Source organism: Myxocyprinus asiaticus, chromosome 14 (assembly GCF_019703515.2).
Source record: "Myxocyprinus asiaticus isolate MX2 ecotype Aquarium Trade chromosome 14, UBuf_Myxa_2, whole genome shotgun sequence".
NCBI classification, from domain to species: Eukaryota; Metazoa; Chordata; class Actinopteri; order Cypriniformes; family Catostomidae; genus Myxocyprinus; species Myxocyprinus asiaticus.
Window position 1 is genome coordinate 34,960,398 of NC_059357.1, and position 25,734 is coordinate 34,986,131.

Below are 25,734 nucleotides of genomic sequence, written 5' to 3' on the forward strand. Positions count from 1 at the left end.
ATATTTATTATTTCAGAATTACATACTTGGTTGCACTGAAGTGCAATTTAGTAAATCAGTAAAACTGATTTAAAGTTGCACCAAAGTATATGTACCTGTCTACGGAAGTATATGTTAAAGTATAAGTACCTGTCTACAGTGCCGTTTTGACACTGGTTTATCACTTATAATTTGTGTAATTTTCTCATTATTACGACAAATTTTCTCGCAATCTCAACATAACAAAGGTTGTTTTCTCGTGATCACAGCTGCTGCATCACCCAACTTCTACTGCGCTTCAGCTGCGTACAGCCACCCTGACATTATCCTGTATGATATCTTGATAAATTTGGGAATTCATTTTTCCCTCGATGATGGCAAGCAGTCCAGACCATGAGGCAGCAAAGCAGTCTCAAATCATGATGCTCCCTCCACCGTACTTACATTTAGTCATTTAGCAAATGCTTTTATCCAAGGCGACTTACAAATGTGGAACAAATGTCAATTTGTCATACAAAAATTAACAATATCTTCAGTATTAATATTTCCCTCCACCGTTGGGATGATGTTTTCATGTTGGTATGCAATGACCTTTTTATGCCTTACGTAGTGTTGTGTTCTTTCCAAACAATTCACCCTTAGTTTCATCAGTCCAGAAAACATTTTCCAAGTAGCATTGTGGAGCATCATAGTGGTCTTTGGCAAACTTCAGGCTCACAGCAATGTTTTTGTTGGAAAGCATCAGCTTCCTTCAGCAAGACACCATGCCTTTTTAATGCTTTCCATATACTAGACTCATGAACAGAGATGTTAACTAGTTTCAGTGATTCTCTCAAGTCTTTAGCTGTCACTGTAGGGTTCTTTTTTTACTTTGAGCATTCTGCGGTTTGCCCTTTGAGTCATCTTGGTTGGACGGTCACTTCTAGGGAGAGTAGCCACAGTAATAAAGTGTCTCCATTTATAGACAATTTGTCTATTTGTGGATAGATGAATATCTAAGCTCTTTGTAACCCTTTCCGGCTTTATGCAAAGCAATAATTCTTGAACATAGGTCTTCTGAGATCTATTTTTTGCAAGGTATGGTCCACGTCAGCAGATGCTTCTTGGTAATAGTAAACTTAGAACGTTTGCTTTTTTTTTTTTTTTTTTTTTGTCAAAGTAGCTCTAACCCTCACCTCCAATCTCGTTTCATTAATTGGATTCCAGGTTTGCCAACTCCTGACTCTAATTAGCTTTTGTTGATGTCATTAGCCTAGGGTTCACATACTTTTTCCAACCTACAGTGTAAATTTTTGAGTGATGTATTCAATATGTACAAGAACAATACAATAATTTGTGTGTTATTAGTTAAAACAGATTGTTTGTTCATTTTTGTAACTTAGATGAAGATCAAACCAGATTTTAAGACAAATTTATACATAAATGCAGGTAATTTCAAATGTCTCAAATACTTTTTCTTGCCACTGTATATTACTTTCATTACTCTTTTTCTGGCGTATGCTTAAATGCACTTTTTTCACACAGGAAGAACATGGCCGCATAGTGGAATATTTAATAGAAATGGCACATTCTGAGGGAGCTAAAAGGATATGCATGTTCCAGAGTGGTGATAAACTTTAAATACATTTTTATCATGCAGAGCTTAGCAAAGCAAGTAATTCAACAACATTAATATCAGTACAGTATAGAATATTTTTAACATTTGTTTAGAATACATTTACAGAGCAGCCTATCAGTATTAAAAGAAAAAGAAATACTGATATAACAAACAAAAATTGAAGATTTTTAAAAGATCATGTTAAAGTATTACAAAAATGTTTATTAGTATTAATGTTCAGTATAAGCAATATAAGATCCTTAATTTCTTAAATAATTTGCTTTTCAAATTGAACTTTACAAACAAGAACTTTAATCTTACTTATGCTTAAACATGGTCAGGTTACAGATTTGAAGATGTACGTCCGATGAACACACACACACACACACACACAAAGCACAGCTATAGGCACAAGCTGTAGCAGCACTTGCTTTGTTCTTTAAAGGCACAAATACCTCTATGCATAATGCTACAAGACACTCTATGTCTGCATGTTTGAAGAGAACAATGAGATTTTGTGCTTATGACTTGTCAAAACAGCAGTGGGTACCACTGAGCTGTTCTTTCGTCTTGAAATACAACCAACCTGTCGCACTTAAGTTATTGAATAACATCCAAACTGACACATGAGGGAATATGCTGAAGCACTGAAGTTCATATTACAATAAATGCAACAACAACAATAATAATAATAATAATAATAATAAAGGTAAATAGAGTCCACCATGGCTTTTACAGTCCTCAAAATATTAGAGCATAAATAGCTGGACAAGCAAGCATTTTTAAAGCACTGTTAGACCATACAATATTTGGTCAAGTCAACCATTTCCTGGTACAACAGTATTTGATCACTATTAATATTACATTACAAATAATTCATTTATATAGACTCTCTTCATCTTCAGTCAGCACACAAAAAATGTTTAATACATTTAAGCACTTAACTACAAAACATTTCAAATGCACCTTTACAATTATATTTTTATATTATTTGCTTATTAGTTTAACACGATCAATTGTTGAGAGTCACCACTTATGTTTAATCTTACAGATATCCTGAAATGATGTATAACCATGAGACTTCAGTAAAATGTACTTTGCCTATTAACCTTGACAGGTTATTTCAGCTATATCACATCGTGTTTTTAAATATTCAGCATTATGTAATCAGAAATTTAGGTGACTTTTTTTTTTTTTTAACTCAACCACCAACCTCCTGTTAAAAATCAGCTCACAATTATACAAAAATCAACAGGAATTAGACCTGCCCTAACCCATTTGTGCTGTCTCACTTTAACATTTCACCCAAAAATGAACATTTTGTCATTATTTACTCACACTCGTGACTTAAACTGGTATGCTGGCATTCTTTCTATGGAACAAGTTTTCTTTTAAAGTATGTTCACATTTTTTCCATAAAAGTGACCACGGGCTGCTAAGATCCAAAAAGAACAACATACACCTAATATATCTAATCAGTCAATCGTGTGGCAGCAGTGCATAAAATCATGCAGATATGGATCAGGAGCTTCTGTTAATGTTCACATAAACCATCAGAATGGGGGAAAAAAATGTGATCTCAGTGATTTGGACTGTGGCAAGATTGTTGGTGCCAGATGGGCTGGTTTGAGTATTTCTGTATCTGCTGATCTCCTGGGATTTTCACACACAACAGTCTCTAGAGTTTACTCAGAATGGTGCCAAAAACAAAAAACATCCAGTGAGCAGCAGTTCTGCAGATGTAAACACCTTGTTGATGAGAGAGGTCAATGGAGAATGGTAAGACTGGTTCGAGCTGACAAAGACTATGGTAACTCAGATAACTGCTCTGTACAATTGTAGTAACTAGAAGAGCATCTCTGAATGCACAACACATCAAACCTTGAGGCAGATGGGCAACAACAGCAAAAGACAATGTCAGGCACTTTATTAGGACCATAATGTTCCTAATAAAGTGCTCAGTGAGGTTATGTTGCCATATGCAACATTTGATTTGAGAGCTGCAGCGGAGATGAACATTGTCAGGGAATACCGACTTTTTTTGGTCTGCTTAACATAGCACACAGGTCATATGGACTATTATGGAATATTTTATGGTGCTTTTATAGTGCTTTTTTCTTTCCTTTACGGAGCCTGCCATTCCAACGGTCATTGTATGAAAAAGATCCATGTGAAGATTCTTTACAAATCCTTCTTTAGTGTTCCCCAGAAAAACGTAACTGAATACAGGTTTAGGATGCCACAAGGAAGAATAAATGATGACAGTATTTACATTTTTGTGTGAACTATCCCTTCAAGTAGGCAACTTGATTAAATTGAGCCCTAAAGTAGTCACAAGGAAGGCAGAGTAATACAACAGCCCACTAGAACATAACTCATAAGCCAGTTACAAGTCTCAAGATGAGGTAAAAATAAAAGGACTGGAATTGGAATCAATTGTCCAAAGTTGGATATTAGAATGAGATTGTATCACACAAAAGGAAGAAGGGACATTAAAGGGAGGTTAATGTTGTGGTGTTCACAAAGGCTTCAGAGAAGGAGTTGGGCCTGCATGGTTAATCATCCAGTTCTTCATCCTCCATGTGCAAATGGCTTGAGGGACCCAAGAGTGGCTGACTGGAGCAGCATGTACTCTCAGTGTTTAGACTTTCTGTTGAGCCAGATAATTCTGCAGACATGACACGTACTGCAGTTAAAACACTATAAATATCTTAGTCACACAAACACATTTAGATGTGATAATTGATAGACATGTCATACAAACACGAATAGGCATTTCAACATTTGATAAAGTTGTAATATTTGATGGAAATGTAAACAGAATTTAGAGTCTGAACTTTCCATTTTATATTATTTGTTGTATACTGTTGTATAACACTATATAAATAATACATAGCCTATTATTAGTTCCATACTGTTTTGGAGACTTTTATGTTTAATTAAAGTTTTACATAATACAAATTAATCTAGTTATTAATCTTTTTCATTTCGTTTTTTTTTTTGCATCAAGGTACAAATAAATAAATAAATTCATAAATAATAATAAGAGAGGAAGTACATTACATTTGTAAAGTATTTAATTGACTGGTTTATAAATATATAATAATGTTTTTTACATGGTAATGTAATATATATATATATATATATTATTTGTTTTTTTATTTATTTTTTTTATTTCCAGTCTAAAGAACATTAATCTTTAACATTATTAAAGATTTTGGTCATACTGCCCAATCCTAAAATCTGTTAAATAAGGTACTCTGCATGTGTGTATGGCACTGAGAATAAGAACATGAAAGAAAAGCAGAGAGAGGGGCACACAAGCCCACATACCAGTTACTCCTCCATACCAATAGAGCAGGAATCAGGACCTAGAGCTGCTCAGAGCAAGACCAAGAGAGAGGACAGAAAGGCAGGGGAAGGAAGATGAGGAATAAATGGCACACAGGTTAGATAAGCTGAATGACCGAGAGCCAGAAACAGAGTGTTTGTCAAACACAGTCAACCGCACTAGTATAGTAGCTGGCAAAAGGGTAAGAATGAACAGTGTTGTTCAATAAGAGCAAGCACAATTGAGACAATAACACCTTTGTACATCACACCCTCAAACACATGAACAGAGGCCTCTTGTGTCTGGATACATTACCAGGCAGAGACATGTCTCCCAGTGGGTCACTTTCAGTTTTGGTGAAGCTGCTGTGCTCACTGCTACAGTCATTCATGACCTCTTCCTCCAAATTCAGTCGATCCTCTGTACAAATTCACAAAAAACAAAACAGAATCTGACATCTCCAAAAGAATGTAAAAGGAGAATGTAAAGGGAATATTCTGAGTTCAGTATGTTTAGCTTATGCTTAATTAAATGCATTTGTGGAATAATATTAAATTCCACAAAAAATCATTTTGACTCGTCCCTTGTTTAGTAAAAAAAAAAAAAAAAAAAAAAAAAGCAGCAGCAAAAATGTGGTTACATTAAGGTATTTAAAATGGAAGTGAATGGGGCCAGTCTATAAACATTAAAATACACACATTTCAAAAGTATAGCCACAAGATGTAAACATTTTACATGTTATGATTTTAGTTTGATAAAATTAGAGAGTTACTGGCGTTACAGTGTTTCCCAGATTACAGGGTTAACCTGGGTTATGTCGTCTTGACAACAACGTTGTAATATTGAACAAAACGTTACACAGGTCACACTAAAATCATGTTAACATGTGTAATGTTTACATCATGTGGCTGTCATTTTGAAACAGTGTGTATTTGAATGTTTATAGACTGGCCCCATTCACTTCCAGGGCAAGTCAAAATTATTTTTTGTGGTAATCAATTTTATGCCACAAATGATCTCGATTGAGCTTAACTTGTATTGAACCTGGAATATTCTGTTAAACCGTGTAACTACCAATATTAGCTAATATTAGCTAAAAAAAATCAGTATCTTTGTCATGTTTTAAACTTTTTTTCAGATAATGTTTATTGAAAATAAGTGCATTTTGTCTTATTCCATTGGTGGATTTGACTTGTTTTAAGCATCAACCCCAGAAAAATATAACCCTATTCACTTCCTTAATGCACATTGTATCAAATTGTAATCAGCACGTAATAATTGCTCCGCCTCTGAAACTAATTTCGGTTGACATCACAAATACCTTTTTATTATTAACCCATCCCCTCCAACCACTTAGCTCCATTTGGATAAAATCAAGTAATGTACTACATTATTTCTTGTCGAATATCCTTGTTTCACTTGAAAATAGGGAAGCAAGTCATGGAAGTGAAATTGGTTACGAACAGCATCTCGAGTTGACTTGAAAAAATAGTCAACAAAATCTGCCAATGGAAGAAGATACAGTAAAATACACTTATTTTCCATTACAAAATTCCAGGCTTTTCTGGAAGGCATAGAAACCCTTCAATGGAACATCCAATCACACAGGGATCATTCTGGAGTTGTGCTCACCATCTTCAGGAGAAAGTGAGTCTGGGGCGTCCTCCCCAGCAGTGCCCTGACAGAGAGAATGAAGAACATGAAAAAGATACAGTACATCAGAGTGTAAGAAGGTTATTTGGGTTGAGAATCTGACCTCAGTGGGAGCAGGGCTGCTGGACAACAGCATGTGAGCTTGTGCGTCAGACATTTCTGGCAGCTTTTCTTCATCCTCCTCCTGAATGGGATATGATGGAGACCGCAGAGTGCTGCAAACACACAGAGACTGTCAATACAGGAAGCTAGAATATGACTTAATGCAGGCATGCTTCCTGAGATACTGTGAGTTTCCGTTAAGAAAATGTAGTGCTGGTCAAGATGTCAGAAAAAGATACAGTTTGCCGGACAAAATCTTGTCATCTGATGGACATGATGGACTGTGCGATACAATAATAACGCAATCTATGCAAGGCCGTTTTAATGTGATTCTGCAGCAGAAGCCTCTATCTGCATGCTCGCTAGAGACAGGAACGACGTAGGCAATTTTTGCCAGTGTGGCCCATTAGGGATACAACTTGCTGTAGCAGTGTATTGGACTTTGCAAGATGCTGAGAGTTGAACCTCTGTGGCAGCACACAGCTGTCATGGGACAAAGTCAAGCTGTACACTTGTGGCATCAACAAAAAGTTGCTGGTGCTCAAACAAAAACTAGTCTTGTCTGCTTTGTTATTTGTGTACAACAAAGTTTGAATTTGTCAGATATTGGGATGTTTTAACGGTCAAAAAAATTATATCTAACGGTTAACGCAAACTATATGATGTTTATTTTCCTTATTGCAACATGTTAGGTTGCAGCAATGTCAACAGGATGAATTGAGAAAGCGGAGTCATTATTCAAAGTGGTGGAAAGCAGAAGCGTATGACCTCTCGACTGTGACCCACTGACTGGTTTAAGCAGGAAGTTCTGCTCTTCACTGGCCATAGGCCAGGTATTATTACACAGTCACATGAACGCAAAGATCATCTCCGGGTATTTTGTGCAGCATAAACAGGATTCAAAAAAAGGATGTCCAGATGGCCCCAGGCTAATGTAAAAGAGTTTTGAACCAGTTGACAGAACTGTCACTTTAGAGCTGTGTTAATCTTACCGTCTTGTGTTCCTTGATCATATACAGGTTTTTTTTATATTTATATATATATATATATATATATATATATATATATATATATATATATATATACACACACACACACACACATACAAACACGTATATATAATGTTTCACTTAAACTTATTGAAGGATTCAACCAAGTTAAATCTTAAATGACACAACAGTGTCTGACATTGGCAACAAAAAGTAGAGCTCCATGATAAAATAACTTTGAAAAACACCAGTTTTGTATTATTTATGAATGGAACAATACATACGTGCATCGAATTGAGAGTGTCGTATCATACGATACAATTAGATTATTTTTATCAATAAACATACAGTATATATATATATTAGGGGTGGGTAAAAATATTGATTTCCCGATGCAATGCGATATTCATTTGAACGATCTCTATATCAATTCTTAAATCCCAAGATCGATCTTTTACTCTATGTGCAACCATCCACTACAATGAGAGGAAATCACTCGCATTTGCAAACTTCGCACTATGCACTAAAAATGTATATATTTGGTAACTGGCTGGTAAATGTCTACATTTCACTCATCAGTAATTGTGTAGTATAGTGGTGCAGTATTCAGCAGTGAGATCCTTTCACTGCATGTTGAGAGTAAAAGTTGTTTTGTGTAATGTGTGTCCAAAGACGAGATACACGCGACCCATTTGTCATTGAATAATGTCTGTTTTAATACTCTTTCTGTTCTTTACAGGTAGTTGTTGATCAAAAACAAGTCTCTCTTGTTCATATGCACTTATTTATAGACGCTCTTTACAGAAATGCCGGTTTTGTTAACGAGACAGTGACGTTTCTTAATCACGTGTTCAATAAATCAATGTAAATACTTGTAAATAGTACAAATTATGCAATTAAACCATAAAGATGTAACAAAATGTAATATATGCAATATATCATAATTACTGATTTAATACATGGATTTGTTCATTTTTAAAAAAGCTAAAATATGACAAATGATGAAAAAGTAATAAAATAGAATTCATAAAATTAATATTTTCGTAATGTACCTAGTTAGAAATTCCCCGTATAATTAACAGAGAACAGGGAGAGAATTTATTTAATATGTAATCAAAAGGGATATTATAACTGAAATATACCCATATAAATCAATATTGAATCTTGAGCTTGGTAATCAGTATCGAATCAGGAAATCTGTATCAATACCCAGCCCTAATATATACAGTATATAAATAACATTTCTATTTTTTGGTGGGGCCAGAGAAAATATAGGCAGGGCAAGTACAAATCAGATTGGGTCCAACTAAAAAAATACTTATTGTTGTGCTCTGTTAATAAAAAAAATAAATAAATAAAATAAAATAAAAAAAATACAAAAAACGCTTACAACTGTAAACCCTGCTTAATAAAGCTTTTAATCCTGTCTTGTGATATTCCACAGCAGCTCTGGTTTACCAGTCCGGTGACTTGATGACTTTGCTCTTCTGTCCAGCACTGTCTCCAGAGTGCTCAGGTGAACTAAGCTGCCTGCTCTCTCCACTCAGGCTACCAGAAAAGTTGATCTCATCATAAAGAGGTGCAGATGGAATGCCAGGGGACACGGCACCAAGCCCATTCAAAGCCTCTAGGAGGGAGATGGGCTCAAAGCCAGAAGGAACTGAGTCAGAGCTCTGGAGGAAGGGAAGAAAAGGAGGCACAAAAAAAAAAAAAAAAAAAAAAAAAAGACATAGTAAATCCATGTAGTACAATAGCAGGGATGCAAATGTATGAGAGGTGAAAAGGTGAGAAAGTCATAGTAGGTGCTCTAGATAGTGCATATATTTTTAGTTAATTTGTGGGTTGTATTTAAAGCTTTTCTGTTGCATTTAAAGGTTTTAAAGTGTTTAAGCTTTAAGTAATCCTTTCAAGTGTTTTTAATAAGGAAAATGTCAACATTTTACCAAACAATTTGGGCAAATTAGCTTAAAAAAAGGTAACTTTAGCTGAAAGGTGAGTAGTTTGCATCTCCGCAAATAGAAATGTCTTGTAGAGCGAAAGCTCAAGCAGATGCATTAGTGACATACTGAATGCTCATCATGGTCCATGCTCTGAGCCAGCACTGGACTGAAGGAAACGGGGGAAAGTGCTCCAGGCTTCCTTCTCACTGCTCGGATCTGAAGAAGGGCTCGAAATGCTGCAGACAAACAAAAATGCCATTTTTTTTTTTTTTTTATTGTTTTTCACAAAAAAAAAGTCTCAACGTGTATGCCGATGCATATCTATTTACACATACAGTGCTCCAAAATCTGGACAACCGAGTCACACTTGATGAATTTCATTGCATAAGAAACCATATACAAATCAAAGCTGCATCTGCAAACAAATGATGCTATACCCTTTCTCAAAACTAACTTTTCTGAGCCATTTTTGCAAATACTTTTAACAGCCTGGTCCCAATGTCATTTTAGTGGATGCATGAAGTCAGTTCCCCTCAAGTTCACACAGGTTTCCTAGGAGAGTAACCACAGATGTAATTCATCACATTATCTATGGACATGTTCCACTAAGTTTGACAACCAGAAAGTGTACTTTCTGTCTACACTTTGACCAATATATCTATTGTTTTATCATTTGAAACCTTACAAACTACTTTTGTGAAATGTTTTGCTTGAAAAGTGTGTTTGTGCTTTATTTTGTGTCAGATAAATGGCACTTGGTTAAATAATGCCACATTCATTGTTACATGCGGCTTAGATGTCCAACTACTTTTTGGGGCCACTCTACTTCCAAGCTGTAATTCAAATGACACATAACCGTGGGACTGGTAACAGTAGTTACATACGCAGTCGGCAGATCGGGCAATTGTTGGCCTGGTAGCGTAGCGTATCAGCACATGAGTTACACAGACACAAGTGCCTACAGGGCAAAATCAGAGTGTCCCGTAGATCCGACAGACACACTACACACTCGTTGCTGTTGTCACTGTTTTCATCATCAGATGGCTGAGGAGAAAATAACAATGAAATGATTATAATAAATGAAAATAAATGACATCTCTAGAAAAGGTATCTGAGAATAGCAATCTTTTCACCTTAGTCTCTTGATTGTTCTTGTTCTCAATTCCATAAATCTCCTGTAACAAGTAGCTAACACGATCCACCTGTAGTGTTAAAGCAAATGTTTAGAATTTTTTTTTTTTATAAAAGCATTCTTTTTTTCTATCTCTATTTTGTACTGTGGCAGGATGTATATCTGTAAAACTCACTATTTGTTTCTGCTTTAAAGGCTTCACTGAAAAACTGCCATCAACATGCTGTAAATAAAAACATGATTTCAGTCATTTACAACATACAAACATTTCAAGGGGTAGTTCACCCAAAAATGAAAATTCTCTCATCATTTACTCAACCTCATGCCATCCCAGATGTGTATGACTTTCTTTCTTCTGCTGAACACAAACAAAGATTTTTACAATAAAAGTGTGAATGGTGGCTGGAACTTTGAAGTTCAAAAAAGCATATAAAGGCAGTCAATGGATTCATATTTTTAATTGAATTAATTACATGGTATGCAGATTAATTAATCACAATTAATGGCATACATAAATATTGCTGAGAAAGCCCCTCAAATAACAATAATTCAACATATAATGATTAAATAATTATACATATTTATTTTTAAATAATTATAAATAAAATAATAATAATACAGAAAATGTAAATGCATTATATTATTTAGGCACACAAGTTAAGCAAAGCATAAAAGAAAAAAAAACAATACGAAAAGTGGCTTAATAATGCAATATATTGTTTATTTCCATATTATTGAACATTAGGCTATCATTGGCCTACAGTTCACAGCAATCCATTTTGCAATTGAATTCGTCAATCACTCTGAGATTTATTATAAGGTTTTGTCGATTTACGTCGATTTACACCTGCGTCAGACGGATGTTTTTGGACTGTCTCGGTTGCGAAATAAACATACTGTTTTTAGGCTGCTGTGTCAAGTTAAACGAAGTTTGAAACTTAGAAAAACGCACTTTGATTTAACTGCCTTCGGATTTGCGCTCCATCAAGCTGTGTTTGTACAAAAGAAGGTGCTCATCTTCTTGTATTGTCTGCTCTTGGTAAATGTAGTTTATTCTCTGTCTGTTTGAGCTACGTGTTGCCTAAATAGTTGAAGTTTCACTTACTGCCCCCTGCAGAAAACAGGTGATACTCCACTACACTGCTTATATGAAAGGAAGATTCCTCAGGTCTGGGGACATGATTAATTGCGCTTATTTTTTTTTTATGCATTATTTTTTATATAATTAAATCGCACTGATTTGATCAGTTAAATCGACAGCCCTAGTAAAATCTATATCTTCAGAAGCGATATGATAAGTGTGGGTGAGAAACAGATCAATATTGGAGTCCTTTTTTACTGTAAATTCTCCTCCCTGCCCAATAGGTGGCAATATGCACAAAGAATGCGAATCGCCAAAAATAAAGAATTGTTTTTTTTATTTAACCACTGGAGTCATATGGATTACTTTTATTCTGCTTTTTGGAGCTTCAAAGTTCTGGCCACCATTCACTTGCATTGTATGGACCTACAGAGCTGAGATATTTTTCTAAAAACCTCTGAGTTCAGCAGAACAAAGTCATACACATATGGGATTGCATGAGGGTGTCTAATGAATTTTGGTGAACTATCCCTTTCAGAAAATTTTAGTGTAATATATGTGGTCTCAGATGTAATGTCCTCCTTCCATGTCAATATACAATCAACAAACAACATATTGTTTGTTTATTCCTTGATCAAATTCAACTCACTCTTTCAAATGCTGCCAGCAGTACATGTGCATGTCCCAAACAATCTGAAAAACCAATCACAATTATAATTGTAGTATGACAACAACACTACCCACCAGGGTCAGAAATTAACCGGGCTCTGGGCAAAAATGCCACATCGTGAATTACTGTTTTTAAATCCGTTATCTAATATTTGATACATGTCAAATAGCAGAATTTGGCATAAATGGACTACACACTGTGTGTTACGTGTTAGAAAAACTATGCCCTCATAAAAGTAAAAAAAGTTAATTTCTAACACTGCTAGCCACTTTATGTTGGGGATACTTCATGCCCTAACTAGGCATTACGTGATAAAGTGCAAAGCGATAAATAAAATTTCTTTATAATTCATTTCTTTTTTGGTCTCAACCAGCCATGACCATCAACACTGTTGCATGTCAAGACATTTAACGGATAGTTGGTGTCTATTCTTGATGCATTGTCCAAAGTAGTTCCACCCACAGTGAAATCTCCACATATCTCAGTATTTTCCTGCTCAATATATATAAGTATTTTAAACATCAAACTGGGTCAAAAAAAAGAGTGACTATCTGTCATCTGTGTAGCATTTTGCTTTTTCCCTTGTGACAGAAACATTTCTTGATACATAGTGTCTAGTTAGCACGAGTAAACAATTTATTTTAATAAATAAAAGTCACTAAAACATACCATCCCCTTCATCAACTACAGCCTGAATCACCATGGGAAAAACTCCCCTGTCCAAATCAAAGCTGAGCTAATAAGAAAAAGAAACAGAAACATATGTCATGTTAAATAATCTACATACACCAAAGCAAGGACACTGTCATTTTTTGGCTTTTACGTGATTATGTATAAAATCAATAATGCAGAGAGGTCGATTTAATTCCTTAGAAGCCAATCAGAGAAGAGTGACAGCACTAAGCTAGGCTGATGGTACTTACGTCCTCTTCCTTCCATTCAGAGAAATCAATCTTGAAGGATGGCAGGGTAAACTGCTGGCTAACACCTCGTTTGTAATATACGATCTCAGAGACCAATGCAGGGCTTTTTGGGCTGTATCTTTAGAATAAAAAATATATTGTTAAGAGCATGAATATCATAACAACATAATCAGTTGAAATGGGTTTTACTCTGTAAAATACATTTGTTCTGTGAAAGACTGATTTTTCATTCATTTCCAAGCTTTTACATGCTTGTATTTTACAATGCCAAGAAAAAAATAACTATGGCAAACATGGACAGTAAATTGCTATTCCTCTATCTGGAACTACTAACTAGTTGCGTATGTAGATGTAGGTTGTGCAGCTAAAAAGGACCCATGAGAATCTTCGTTTTAGCTCCCCACTGATGTTTAATATATGATATGAACTCTTAATTTTACTGAATTAATTGACTACTGACAATAAACTAATGTCATTCAATGTGAAACTACATCAGTGATTGATGATACTGTTTGCTGCAGACCAGACCACTGGTTTAGGCTTATTTGCATAGAGAATGTGCATTTTGTGTCACATTTGATCAACCTCGAGCATTTCTTTAAAACAGTTTTGTTACTGCTTACATTGCCATCCCATTAGAAAACTCCTCAAAAGCCTGACAGTAAATAGCGATGGCCACTCGAGCATCTGAATCAAAGGTGAACTCTACTCCATATAAGGCCCTTGGTTTTACTCCTTCATCAGTAGGAGTATCAGCATCATCTTTATACCTACAAGACATAATCAAAACAACAAAATCAGCTCATTGACAAATAATTATGCAAATAAATCAATAATGAAATACAAATGGCAAGCAACAGCCGAACTGGAATTCTTCAATGTTGTTTTATGTGGTTTAAGCCGACATTTCAGTACCTGACCAATCGTAAGGAGTCTTTTCTGATGTTGACAAGACTTCTTAAAGTCTTGACTGGCTCATGGGGTGCTGGGGTGACATAGGGAAACTGCAAGAGGCACCAATAAAAACATGTACATCATTTATATACACTGACATTGAGTAAATGCTTTTATCCGAAGTGACTTACAAGCAATTCATCATTAGGGGACAATAACGTTAGAAATACTGCAAAACAATGTTCCAAAGCGGAAATGTAATATTCAGGTAATTGTAACTCTTTAAGAGTTGATACATTGCTTTTTCTGTGAGTACCTGCACTGGGCGGTTGCCAAGAAAGTTGAGATCCATGTTCTCCCCAAAGAGGTAACCCTCTGGATGAGGAGTGTCAAACTTCTCTCCTCCCATGAAAAAGTGGCTGGCAAAATAGTTTCCTTGAGAAAAGTCAATAGCTCAATTAGCCAATCTGACACCTCCAACTAACTACTAAAATGGTTTGTTGACAGTAAAATCAATAGTCAAATGTCATGGCGATGGCCAAAGAGACCTCTATATTTAAGATGATGAGTAAATGCTTACAATATAGTGCAAAAAGAGGCCACAGAGGGTATGTATTAACATAAACCTCCTCACAACAGACAGGTCAGATAAAACGCTACCTTGTATTATCCTATATCAGTCAGTCTCACCTGATTTGGGAGGATATCTGTAGGCAGAATTGGCCTGGATGTCGATATCCTCAACACCTGCGATTCTTCGACTAAGAACTGCACCCATTTTCTCCAAAACAACCAGATCAAAATGAACCAGCCGTCGTTATTAAACGTCAATACGTTCAGTGGATGTCAAAGTCTGCTAACCGGATAACGAATCCGAACCGACACGGTTCAGTTTAACATGACGAGTGTTTAATAAAACAGTTCTTTCCTTCGGAGTCGGTTCAGAGAAGATTCGTGAAGTTCAGCCTCAATATATGATCAATATATATATATATAGTCCGATCACTTGGATCTGTCTTCACACTGGCTCGCCGACTAGCAAGCCAGCACCTCTAGTTACTTCGTCTGTCACAAACAGACAGTCAATAAAGATGTGAACCGGTCTATCAGCACATAAAAGTGAATTCTGACTGGCAGGAAACCTCGTTCTGCTCACAATTTAATCGTTCGGCGTTTATCGAGACAATAATAACAGTTTTTTCGTGACAATAAACAAGTAAATCGCGGTTGCGAGGCGACCCCGCGAGGGTTGTACTATAGCGCGACGTGATTGGCTGAGCTCTCCATTAAAAGTCTGTATTCGTCCAATCAATCAAGAGAACACTAGCTGAGACAGACACTTGTTCCAGTCAAACGACATGTCAACATTTTTGGATGATAGATGGGGATGGAGGAATAGCATCCAAACAAATAACTACATTACAAAATATCAAGTTTCCCCAAAAATAAACTGTTTAGTCACTTTGAAGACAGATTTGAACGATAAGTTTATAGAGTATATGAAGTATAGCTGACCACCTGGAAAGAGTGTTTAAATCACAGATCTTTGAACAAGTATTATTGACACCTTTGGAAGTTTTTTCTGATAGTTTGTTCTAGCTGTTCATGGAACATAGACCAAGGATTAACAAAGTAATGTAGGCAAATGAGAAACAGTAAAGGTTTCCCACCCTTACGAAAAGTACTGGTGTGGGAATATGGTAAAGTGATGCTATGAGATGGAAATATCATGGTACTTTGATATATACAGTGCCATACTTATTGATACCATGTTCATATATCGAGGTGTTTACTGGTACTCCAAGGTACTTCAAAGAATACCATGGTGCATGTCCAAAAGTCCATGGTAGTAGGCCTGCCACAGTTTATTTTTATTTATTTTTTTAAATGTTGCAGTTAATTACAATACAAGATTCAAAAATGACATTTAACATATAAAATCTAAATTAACTTCACCCAGAAATCCATGCATGGCTTGTTATTAATGCTGCCTTCATGTGCTTGAGGAATCACCCTATTTTCCACGTCTTAAGTGGTAGGTAATTACGTGGACGTCACTTTCAAGTGCTTAGTTGTCGGAAAGAACTGGAAAAATGGATGACGCCGTGTTCATTCATACATATTTCTTGAGGAACTTTTACTTTGACACCCTAATACATATCACTCAGTCAGCTTCCTGACAATAATGGAATTTTGGTGAAATACAAGCTATTTTCACAGTGTAAACATGTACAACATGCATCAAATGGTTGCTGATATACATGACAGCTAGTGCTAACAATTAGCTGTATTATGAAAAAATAAATAAAACCTGTCATTCACTACAGACATTGACTCTCCTCCACCATGTTGAAAGTTTATGTCTCCTCCCAACTGGGAAACTCGGGTATCTAAGTTTCCCAGTCATAATCACGACTTCAGGAGTCGTTCAGGTGTAACTTCCAAGTGGGAAACTCATATTTACAATAATTCTGATAGCATGTGAAGGTAAAGGGGCACTCAGTAATATGTCATCTTGGACTTATGCTGCATTCCATTCAACTCGGAAAGTCTGAATTTCCATCTTGCTACTAGGAAAAGTGCAATGGAATGCCACTTGAAGTTGGACTTCCAACTTGGAAACTCGAGCGGAAATCTTCAACTGCGTGACGTCACACAAACCCGGGGAGGTGTACAAAGTTAGTGATTAACATTCACTTTTATTAAATAATATCAATCAACAAGTCAAAGTTCCTACATTACATGATATTTCAGCTTGTTTAAGAAACATTTGCAGAGACAGGTGTACAATGAATGGTAAATTATCCTCTCTTTTGATAATCGTTCACCTCTAGCACAAATGCTAGCGTTGCAGCATTGTTTATCAGTTGGGTTGCTAGGACACTTCTCTGGTGACGGTCGAACTCCTGTTAAGCTAACAGGAGCATAGCAGTTTTGATTGCTTTTACGTCATCTTCCAAGCATCGGGCAGTGGAATGCCTTTATTGTCGGTGATAGGAAATATCAAGTCGGAATTTCCCACATCCGACTTTGAATGGAAAACAGCCAATGACACGTAGGGGCGTGGATGCAACATCAGATGCAACTGTCCAATAACATGCCATTTACTGAGATCAAGCGAGTAATTCTCGACTGGTCATGTGATTCTAACATGGCGGCCGCCGTGAGGGGACCCTCTTCATGTAGAATAAAACAGATTTTATAAGGTTACTGATATGACTGGCATCTTCATCTCATTTGAGTGCTCATGATATTTTACACGTTTCAAAATTACAATTAATTTATTTAAAAAGTAATTTTTTTTTTTAAATGAGGATAAAATGACTGAGTGCACCTTTAATTATCGTTACTTTTTCATCTGGACTCTAATTTTTGCATACTTGCCTACAAATCCCTGAGTTCTTATCCGAAACTCATTGCAAGTGCCCAACTGGGGGCGCTACGGACAACTGTTTGACTCGGAACATTTTTGGTTTCATATCGAGAAGTTGATGTTTGAGGACGTCGTTATTGAAAACTGCAAGCTGAAACTTTGAACTCAAGAGATCACATAGGTTTCTTGACTGAATATGGAAGAATTGAGGCATCAAGTTATGATAAACCAGTTTGTTCTTACAGCCGGATGTGCGGCAGATCAAGCAAAGCAGCTTCTACAAGCTTCACACTGGCAGTTTGAGGTATGTTTGTTAGTACTACATCTCAGTTTCAAATGCTGGACAAGAAATATAAACTGATCTCACTACAGCTACCTCTTAGTTTAGTTTATGATGTCACTATGTTGTATACAAAATGAAAGCTCATTGGAACAGACTGCTTAACAGTCATTCTACACATGGGACTTCAAAATACTTTATAAAAGATTTTGAGTAGAGTAGAAAATGTTGGTTTCTGGCTGTTCAATGAAATAAAGGTCTATGAAGTTGATCAAAGCCCTTTAACAAGCATTTGCTATTTCCTTAGATATCTAATAACGATAATCAACTGATAGCTCTTTTTATGTTTTTGCAGACTGCTCTTAGTACTTTTTTCCAAGAAGCTAATATTCCTTACAGCCATCAGATGGTAAGTATAAATGATTGTTTTTGTCATGGTGGTTTGATAGTTTCTAATGTCTGTTATGATGACTTCCGCCTTGTTGAAAACACGAGTCCGACAAAAATAAACACAGATTGGCCTGAGTCTCGAGAAGGCTTCATTTATGTCAGTAATGATCAAGTTCATAGTTTTAAGTGCGTCTCCCGTTGACAGTTTGATAAATTTAGCGATTTTAAAGATGTCTGGGCTCATGGAGTTGGCGTTTTGCAAACGTGTCCAAAGTTGTGGGGGAGGGTAATTCCAGGAAAAAGAGAGAACACGCGTTTGGCGCTGCGATGTTTACACCCTCCTATAACAATAAAAGCGTGACATTTAGAACACAGTGTAGCTAATTCGAATCCTCACTTATTTTTAAAAAAAAATTTAACTCGCGTTTGTTGCTTGGAGATTATATATAATATTATTTTTTTATGAAAAGAATTGGCTTGGAATTACTGAGAAATAGTAATACTACCGGTCACATGCAAGGTTAATCAGATTCAGTCAACTCAATCTTATCTGTTTATTTTTTTATTTGCTCTAGATCTCCCTAAAGTATGGATGCTTAATGTTTGTGAAGCTAGTTTAGGCCAGGCAGATGAATTATGCTGATCTGTGTGACTTGTGATTAGAAAGCAGAGAGGAGTACACTTTTGAATGCCAGAGTATTGGTTGACTGAGTAAGATTAGCCTTTATAAATAAGGTTTCAGTTTCAAGGTCCCACTTGTTGTACTTCATGCTTGTCGCTTACTGTTCGATCGTTAGAACTTTAAACAGGATTACTTTGTTTAAATCGTTTTAATATGTTGTGATAGTTCACTCGTTATCTCTTGAAGGAGGAAGTGGGAGCAGGATAAACAATCCAACATAAGTTTTATTATGACACTTCTCAGTGTTACACACACAAAGATCTGCTTTTCAGCATAATATTAAAAGCACACACGATCACTGCTGTATACTCTCTCTCCTCCGGAGGACAGGACTGACCTTTTAACCCCCTCCAGTTTTCAGTGCAACACAGAACAGCTGTTAGAGGTGATTTCCCACAGGTGTCAATCCTTACCACTCTTGCTCTCCACAGATGTCGCTCAGCCATGCCCACATCACCACATATGTATTTGCCAAGTTCTAAGAAGTGTAAATTTAGTATTCATGTCGGATTTATAATTTTTTTTTTAAAATGAATAATTTAAATAAATTAAAATGAAACTTTTATACCATTTTCAGTTTAAAACAATTACACTACAAATGTCAAGATTATTAATAAAAAGTAATTAATATTTTCTATATGATATGTTAAAATGTTTTTAAACATATTTTTTGAGTATGTAGGGTATACCACCCTGACTTTGATTTGGTGGCAATATTATTATTATTATTTCAGATATTAAAAATGTATTAGGAAATATAATGATATTAAAACTATGTATCGGGAGGGGGGGGAGTTTATGGCAATCTACTTAAAGGGATAGTTCACCCAAGAATATTTCTGCTTTGTAGGTCCTCACAATGCAACTGAATGGTGATCAGAGCTTTGTAGCTTCAAAAATTACATTAAGGAAACATAAAAGTAATCCATAAGACTCCAGTGATTAAATCCATATCTTCAGAAGCGATATGACAGGTGTGGGTGAGAAACAGATAAAAATGTAAGTTCTTATTTTTTTACTCTAAATCTCTACTTGCACTTTAGATGTGAAATTGAAACTAAACAGGCACCACATGTGGCTTTCAGATGTGAAAGTGGAGATTTAGAGTAAAAAGAACTTACATTTGGATCTGTTTCTCACACACACCTATTATATTGCTTCTGAAGATTTAGATTTAACCACTGGAGTCATATGGATTACTTTTATGTTACCTTTATGTGATTTTTGGAGCTACAAAGGTCTGATCACCATTCACTTGCATCGAATGAACCTACAGAGCTGAAGTATTCTTCTAAAAATCTTAATTTGTGTTCTGTAGAAGAAAGAAAGTCATAAACATCTGAGATGGCATGAGGGTGAGTAAATGATAAGAGTTACTATACATATATTGTTTTCAAACTGAGCATGTTAGGGGAGTTGTGGAAAAAAAAATGATAAATTCACTAAGTAAAATAAAAAGATTTGTGGTGAAGATAAATGAAAACTGTAGCTTAATAGACCATAGCCCAGCTTAATATACCATAGCTCTATGGCATTATAGTACTGTTAAATGTAGATAGCACAGGCATGTCATGCGAGAGCGTAACAATGTACCGGTTGCGCTCGCACACAGATTTTCTCTGCTTTCGCACAAAACTGGGTGTGTATGGCAAGCAGATTTAGCTTTTAATGCATCCAGCAGTAAATGTTGTAATTGCATTTTTACTAGTATTATTTAATTAAGAGAGCCCTACAATGCATTTTCTACTAGTAAGAATTCCAATTGCAAAGTCTACATCTAGAGATGCAAAGGGGCGCCTGATGCAATTTAAGATTTTACATCGATTCTATTGGACCCCCTCTAGATTGTATAGGCTTGCTCTTAAAGACACACCCACCTGCTGGCAATGCCAATCAGAAGATGGGGACACAGCCCATGTTTTTTTTGTGGTGTGTTAAGATCCAAGAATTTTGGATGCGGGTTCAGAGTTTTATGTGTGATGTATTGGGTACTCAAATTTAATTTTTCCCCAGACTCTGTATTTTAGGCGATGGGGCGGTCATTAATATAGGGGATAAGTACATAAAGAATTGGTCCTGGCCAGTGTTATGGATAGGCAGATGGGTTATTCTTAGGGGATGGAAGTTGGCTGGAGTGCCCTCATTTTGAGAGTGGTACACGGAGATTGGCAGGGTAGCGGCATTGTTTGGGAGGAAGGATTGTTTGGGGGGGAGGGTTATAATTTTATATAATTTGATTCCACATTTTCTGTTATGTTTAAGTTGTTGTATGGAAAAATTGTTGATTAAAAAAAAAGAAAGAATTCCAATTGCAGACCTCTACAATGGAATTACAAGCTCTGCAATTGAATTTTTACTAGTAAGAATAATAATTACAGACTTTCTAATGGCATTTGTACTGGTAAGAATGCAATTGCAGAGCACTACAGTTCAATACAGAGCTCTGCAATTGAATTTTCTTACTAGTTAAAATTCCAATTAAAGAGCTCTGCAATTTGATTCTTACTAGTAAAAAACAATAAAAATAAAAATAAAAACAAATTACAGAGCTCTCTCATATCATTTTTACTAGTAAGAATTACATTTACAGAGCTCTACAATTGCATTCTTACCAGAAAAAACTCTTAGATGTGAAACAAAAGCAATTACACCCATTTCCCTTTCCAAATCCTGCCTGAGCTAGGCTAGATTTCAAAATAAAGGCCATGTGAGGCATGGTAAGGTATTTGCATGAAATATGTTTACAAGCTTATTTAGCATATGTATTCATTGCTTTCACACAGTGTCAGAATCACCATAATATCATATATACTTTGTTATTGATGAATAATATTTAAACACTATATTAATTCACCGCTGTATACTCTTGAAAAATATTTAAGAGCAAATAAAAAAACACCAAGTAACACTGGCTATAATAATATATAAAACATTAATTATGATAGTAAAATATATTATAATAATATGCTATAATAAAAGACATCACAACTGTTAAGTAGTATATAATATGGGTTTTTTAATGGCTGATGCTGATATACAGAGCAGTGTGGCTGTTAGGCCGAAGTCGAAATTATTTTAATATATGAAAAGAAAGATGCTGCGGAGTGAAATGAGAAAGTAACTCTAGTATCTATGAAATTGGCTGCCTGAAATAATGGTCAGTTACACTTACATATTTGATGACAGAATGCCGTGTTTGACCAATCAGAATAAAGTAGTTCAGAGAGACTTATAATGAACAGAAGTTTCCTCCTGTGTCTTGTCAAATTAAACTCATGCATGAGTAGAAGTAATTTCGACTGCATATCTGGTGCATTTTTATCTTATTTGTATAAAATGGACAAATGTGTCTTAGGTCACAAGATAAAAGGCTTCGCAGCATTATTTACATTCTAATTTGTTTTTAACAGGAGCACAAAAACACAGTTGAATGTATAAAGATGTCACTGGTGTTTGTCACAAATGTTGTTTTTACCCTGATTATCTTTTAACTCTGGGCTCTGATAGAATAAACGTTGCTATAGTAACATTTGTGTGCGTGCATCAGGTCTGGTGTTTATTCAGTAGAAGTAGCCAATCATTATTGCATCAACTTGTATTTGTCCAAATGTCTACAACCTTAAGCCCAAAGTACTGTATCCTTCAGCTTTGATTTGAACGCTTAGCGTCTGCGTATGGACGAAAGCTCAGCCTTTCAAAGTACAGTATACTTCATTAGACTGTGCGCATACACAGACGGTTTGTGCATGCACGCTACGACTGCCCTGGACTATTTCTCTTTAGGAGTTTAGATAGATAAAGATGACTTTCATCTTGATATTCCTTCAGACTAGAATTATACAAAAGCAGGTATCTCCTGACCTTCTCGCACACATGCTCTTGATGTGCACATCCACTGTTGTTGTTTCTACCTTCGTCTCCTGCTGTTTAGCTGTGATTACATCTTTTTTCACTACTTCGTGAAAGCAACAGCTCAACTGTGAGTGTTGCCACCTCATGAACCCACTTATTAGAACAAATAATTCCAAGCACATACTGCACATTCCAAGTAGGCGCAGTTAGAAAAATCTGGCCACACACGTTCAGTGCATGAGCACTCTGCTGATGACGCAATTGACATCATGCGTCCTGTACACAGACGCTTCGCGTTCATGTCTAACCGACGTGTGCTCAGGGCTTTAGTCACCACCACATTTTAGCATCTTCCTTTTTTCAGAAAATGAATATCTGTTGCTGGAATTCTGTCTGTCCATACATCCATCCTCTCAGAATACCTTTGCAACTGCATAACAAGGCCTACATCCCTTAAAACTACAATTCTCTCTTCATACTTCCTGAGTTTATAAACTTTATAAGGCTTATATAAACTTCAAACTAACCTTCATACTGTTGTAAACATACAGACAAAGTTTTGTCAAGCCAACATTCAAAGTTTGTCTTGACAAACTCTTCTTTTCTAGTTTACTTGGCTATGCTACTGAAGGAACACTTCTGAATTAAAGCATGTGGTAATGCATATGCAATTCCCACAAATATTCAAGTTAGCTCTCTCTTTGTTTCAATCTCCAGATGCGCACTCCATCCAACACCCCCGCAACACCCCCCAACTTCCCAGATGCCCTATCCATGTTCTCCTGCCTGAAAGCCTCTGAAAGCTTTGGGAACAGTAGTCCAATTGCTTCAATGGCTACATCACCAACTCCTCACGTCAACTGGGCCATGAGCCCTCCGCCAACCCCTGGTCACCAGGGGCGATGGACTGCAGGTCAGATCGCACCACAGATGGCATCACCGGGCTGGCCAGCAGCTGTAACACAGCAAGCCTCCACTGAGCATGCTAGTATTGTCATGGGGGCAGAGAGATAGAGACTAATTTAACTATCCATCACACCTTACAGGAAGAGGAGGATGGTTGATTTCGTCAGTTGTGCACAGTGGATATAGAACAGTGCAGCGAGAGCACTAGTTGGATGTAATAAACAGTATGGGAGATTCATGGTAACACTGATGGTGGAACAGCTCATGGCCACTCTTCTTAGGGCACAGGAGATTGGGGACTGTTTTAAAATGATTTATTTGTTGGCAATTACCAAAAAGATGGACAAAATGAGTAAATATGTAGCATATTCTAAGAGAACCTCAGACGAATGAATGTGTAACTGAATCATTTTATTCTCTTCTATTTCAGCAGTTCTCAATTAATGGTGAATACACAACACTATTTTGCTCTGTATACTAAAACCCTGCCGTGACTTAAGGTTAAATGGCTAGTTCAACCAAAAACTATCTGTGACTTTTTATCAGCTGCCATTGTATTGAAAAGATGGACTGTGATATGAAAATGAAACAAAGTCATACAGTAATGTAAATGATGCAAGAATCATATGAACCATCCCTTTAATGGACAGGATTTACTGCAGTAATCATATGATCTTTCCAGCCTGGTTTGTAATTATTGACTTCCTTATGACTCTCTGTGATGCATTGAATGAATTGACATTTTGTATGATTAGAATAAATAGGAGGAATTTCATGGCCAGAAAGATTGCTACATGTGACATTCTTCTCTGAACATTGAATTCTATGGTTCTGAGTTAATGATGTTCAGCACTTAAAACACATTTGTCTGTTTTATCACGAATCCCTATTTTATTATATACAGCAAGAATGTTTTCCTACTATTTTTTTTTTTTCCACTGATCATCTCCCTGTATCTGTGTTCACTATGTCTCCACAATATTTGTGGACTATGTGATGATTATCATTTCCTATTATTTGTGTTTTTAAATAAATGTTGGATATATTCAAATTCTTTGCAGCACACCTTTTTCAGTAGCATAGTAATTTGTTTATATCAGGAATTTAGAGTTTTGTTTTCATTATTGTAGGGACAACAATGCATTTGCACCTGATCTTTATATCCTTTTATATGGTAAATAATTACAAATGACTACTAATGACTTATTGACCATTCCAGATGCTATATCGTTGAATTGAGCACACTTTGTCATATATATCAAAGGTAAAATATGTACATAGAATTTAAGTGAAAAACAAATTATTTTGACAAAAAGTTATATATATATATATATATATATATAAGTAATGTTTAAAAGACAATAAAAAAATAGATTTAAAATATGAAAACAATTGCTTGTACTGACCTGTAAATAAATTGGTAAACAAGCTATCTAACAGAAATAAATAATTGAAATGGGAATATAGTCTGCAAGGTTCTTTGATTAACTTTCTTTTGATTCAATTTAAACAAATGTTTTATAGTGAATATAATTTGTTTCTAGTTATGCTCAAATATCTCACAAGACTGTAAATGCAGTTCATATAAACACAATTCTGATGAGGAGTAGAACATGTTAAATGAGACCATCTGTTTCACTTCAGCCTACACAGCAGCAGCAGATTAAAGATCTCTGTGTTGTATTCTCCTCATGTCTTTGTGCTTTTTTCTGTTTATATGCAAAGTTGCATGAATGGAGAGGCTGCTGCCTGAGAGCAGAGCTAACAGTCGAACATTATTTAGAAGTTAGAAAAGAGGAAATAAAAAATGTAGTCACATTTATGTCTAGGCATTTTGGAAAGACTTTCAATTAAAGTAAATACTTTTAAGTACATTTTGTGTGCAAAATAATCTATATATATAATACATGTAAAATATGAATTCATATGTACGTCTGTTAGCGTTTCTGTGACAGCTGGA

General features: G+C 35.8%; 2 protein-coding genes across 4 annotated transcripts; one reads left to right on the top strand and one right to left on the bottom strand.

Moving 5' to 3' along the window:
* Positions 1 to 1,513: 1,513 nt before the first annotated feature.
* On the bottom strand, positions 1,514 to 15,564 carry LOC127452101 (E3 ubiquitin-protein ligase MGRN1-like). 3 transcript variants are annotated; one of them, XM_051717304.1, is made up of 17 exons: positions 14,982 to 15,564; positions 14,608 to 14,726; positions 14,313 to 14,401; positions 14,021 to 14,167; positions 13,398 to 13,515; positions 13,144 to 13,210; positions 12,454 to 12,497; positions 10,899 to 10,946; positions 10,725 to 10,793; positions 10,476 to 10,635; positions 9,718 to 9,827; positions 9,110 to 9,324; positions 6,664 to 6,775; positions 6,540 to 6,585; positions 5,223 to 5,327; positions 4,910 to 4,953; positions 1,514 to 4,244 (listed from the first exon to the last, which is right to left on the bottom strand). In XM_051717304.1, exons 1-16 carry the CDS (start codon positions 15,067 to 15,069, stop codon positions 4,913 to 4,915), a joined length of 1,578 nt encoding a protein of 525 aa, XP_051573264.1. In that variant the 5' UTR covers positions 15,070 to 15,564; the 3' UTR covers positions 1,514 to 4,244; positions 4,910 to 4,912. The 3 variants fall into 3 exon arrangements, 2 of the variants coding, with proteins under 2 accessions (XP_051573264.1, XP_051573263.1); XM_051717303.1 differs by lacking the exon at positions 4,910 to 4,953; XR_007899200.1 differs by having other exon boundaries at positions 4,140 to 4,244; positions 4,910 to 5,327.
* Positions 15,565 to 17,702: 2,138 nt separating this feature from the next.
* On the top strand, positions 17,703 to 25,424 carry ubald1b (UBA-like domain containing 1b). Its single transcript, XM_051717347.1, has 3 exons — positions 17,703 to 17,968; positions 18,300 to 18,353; positions 23,586 to 25,424. The coding sequence occupies exons 1-3, from the start codon at positions 17,861 to 17,863 to the stop codon at positions 23,880 to 23,882; spliced, it is 459 nt and encodes a 152-aa protein (XP_051573307.1). The 5' UTR covers positions 17,703 to 17,860; the 3' UTR covers positions 23,883 to 25,424.
* Positions 25,425 to 25,734: the final 310 nt, after the last annotated feature.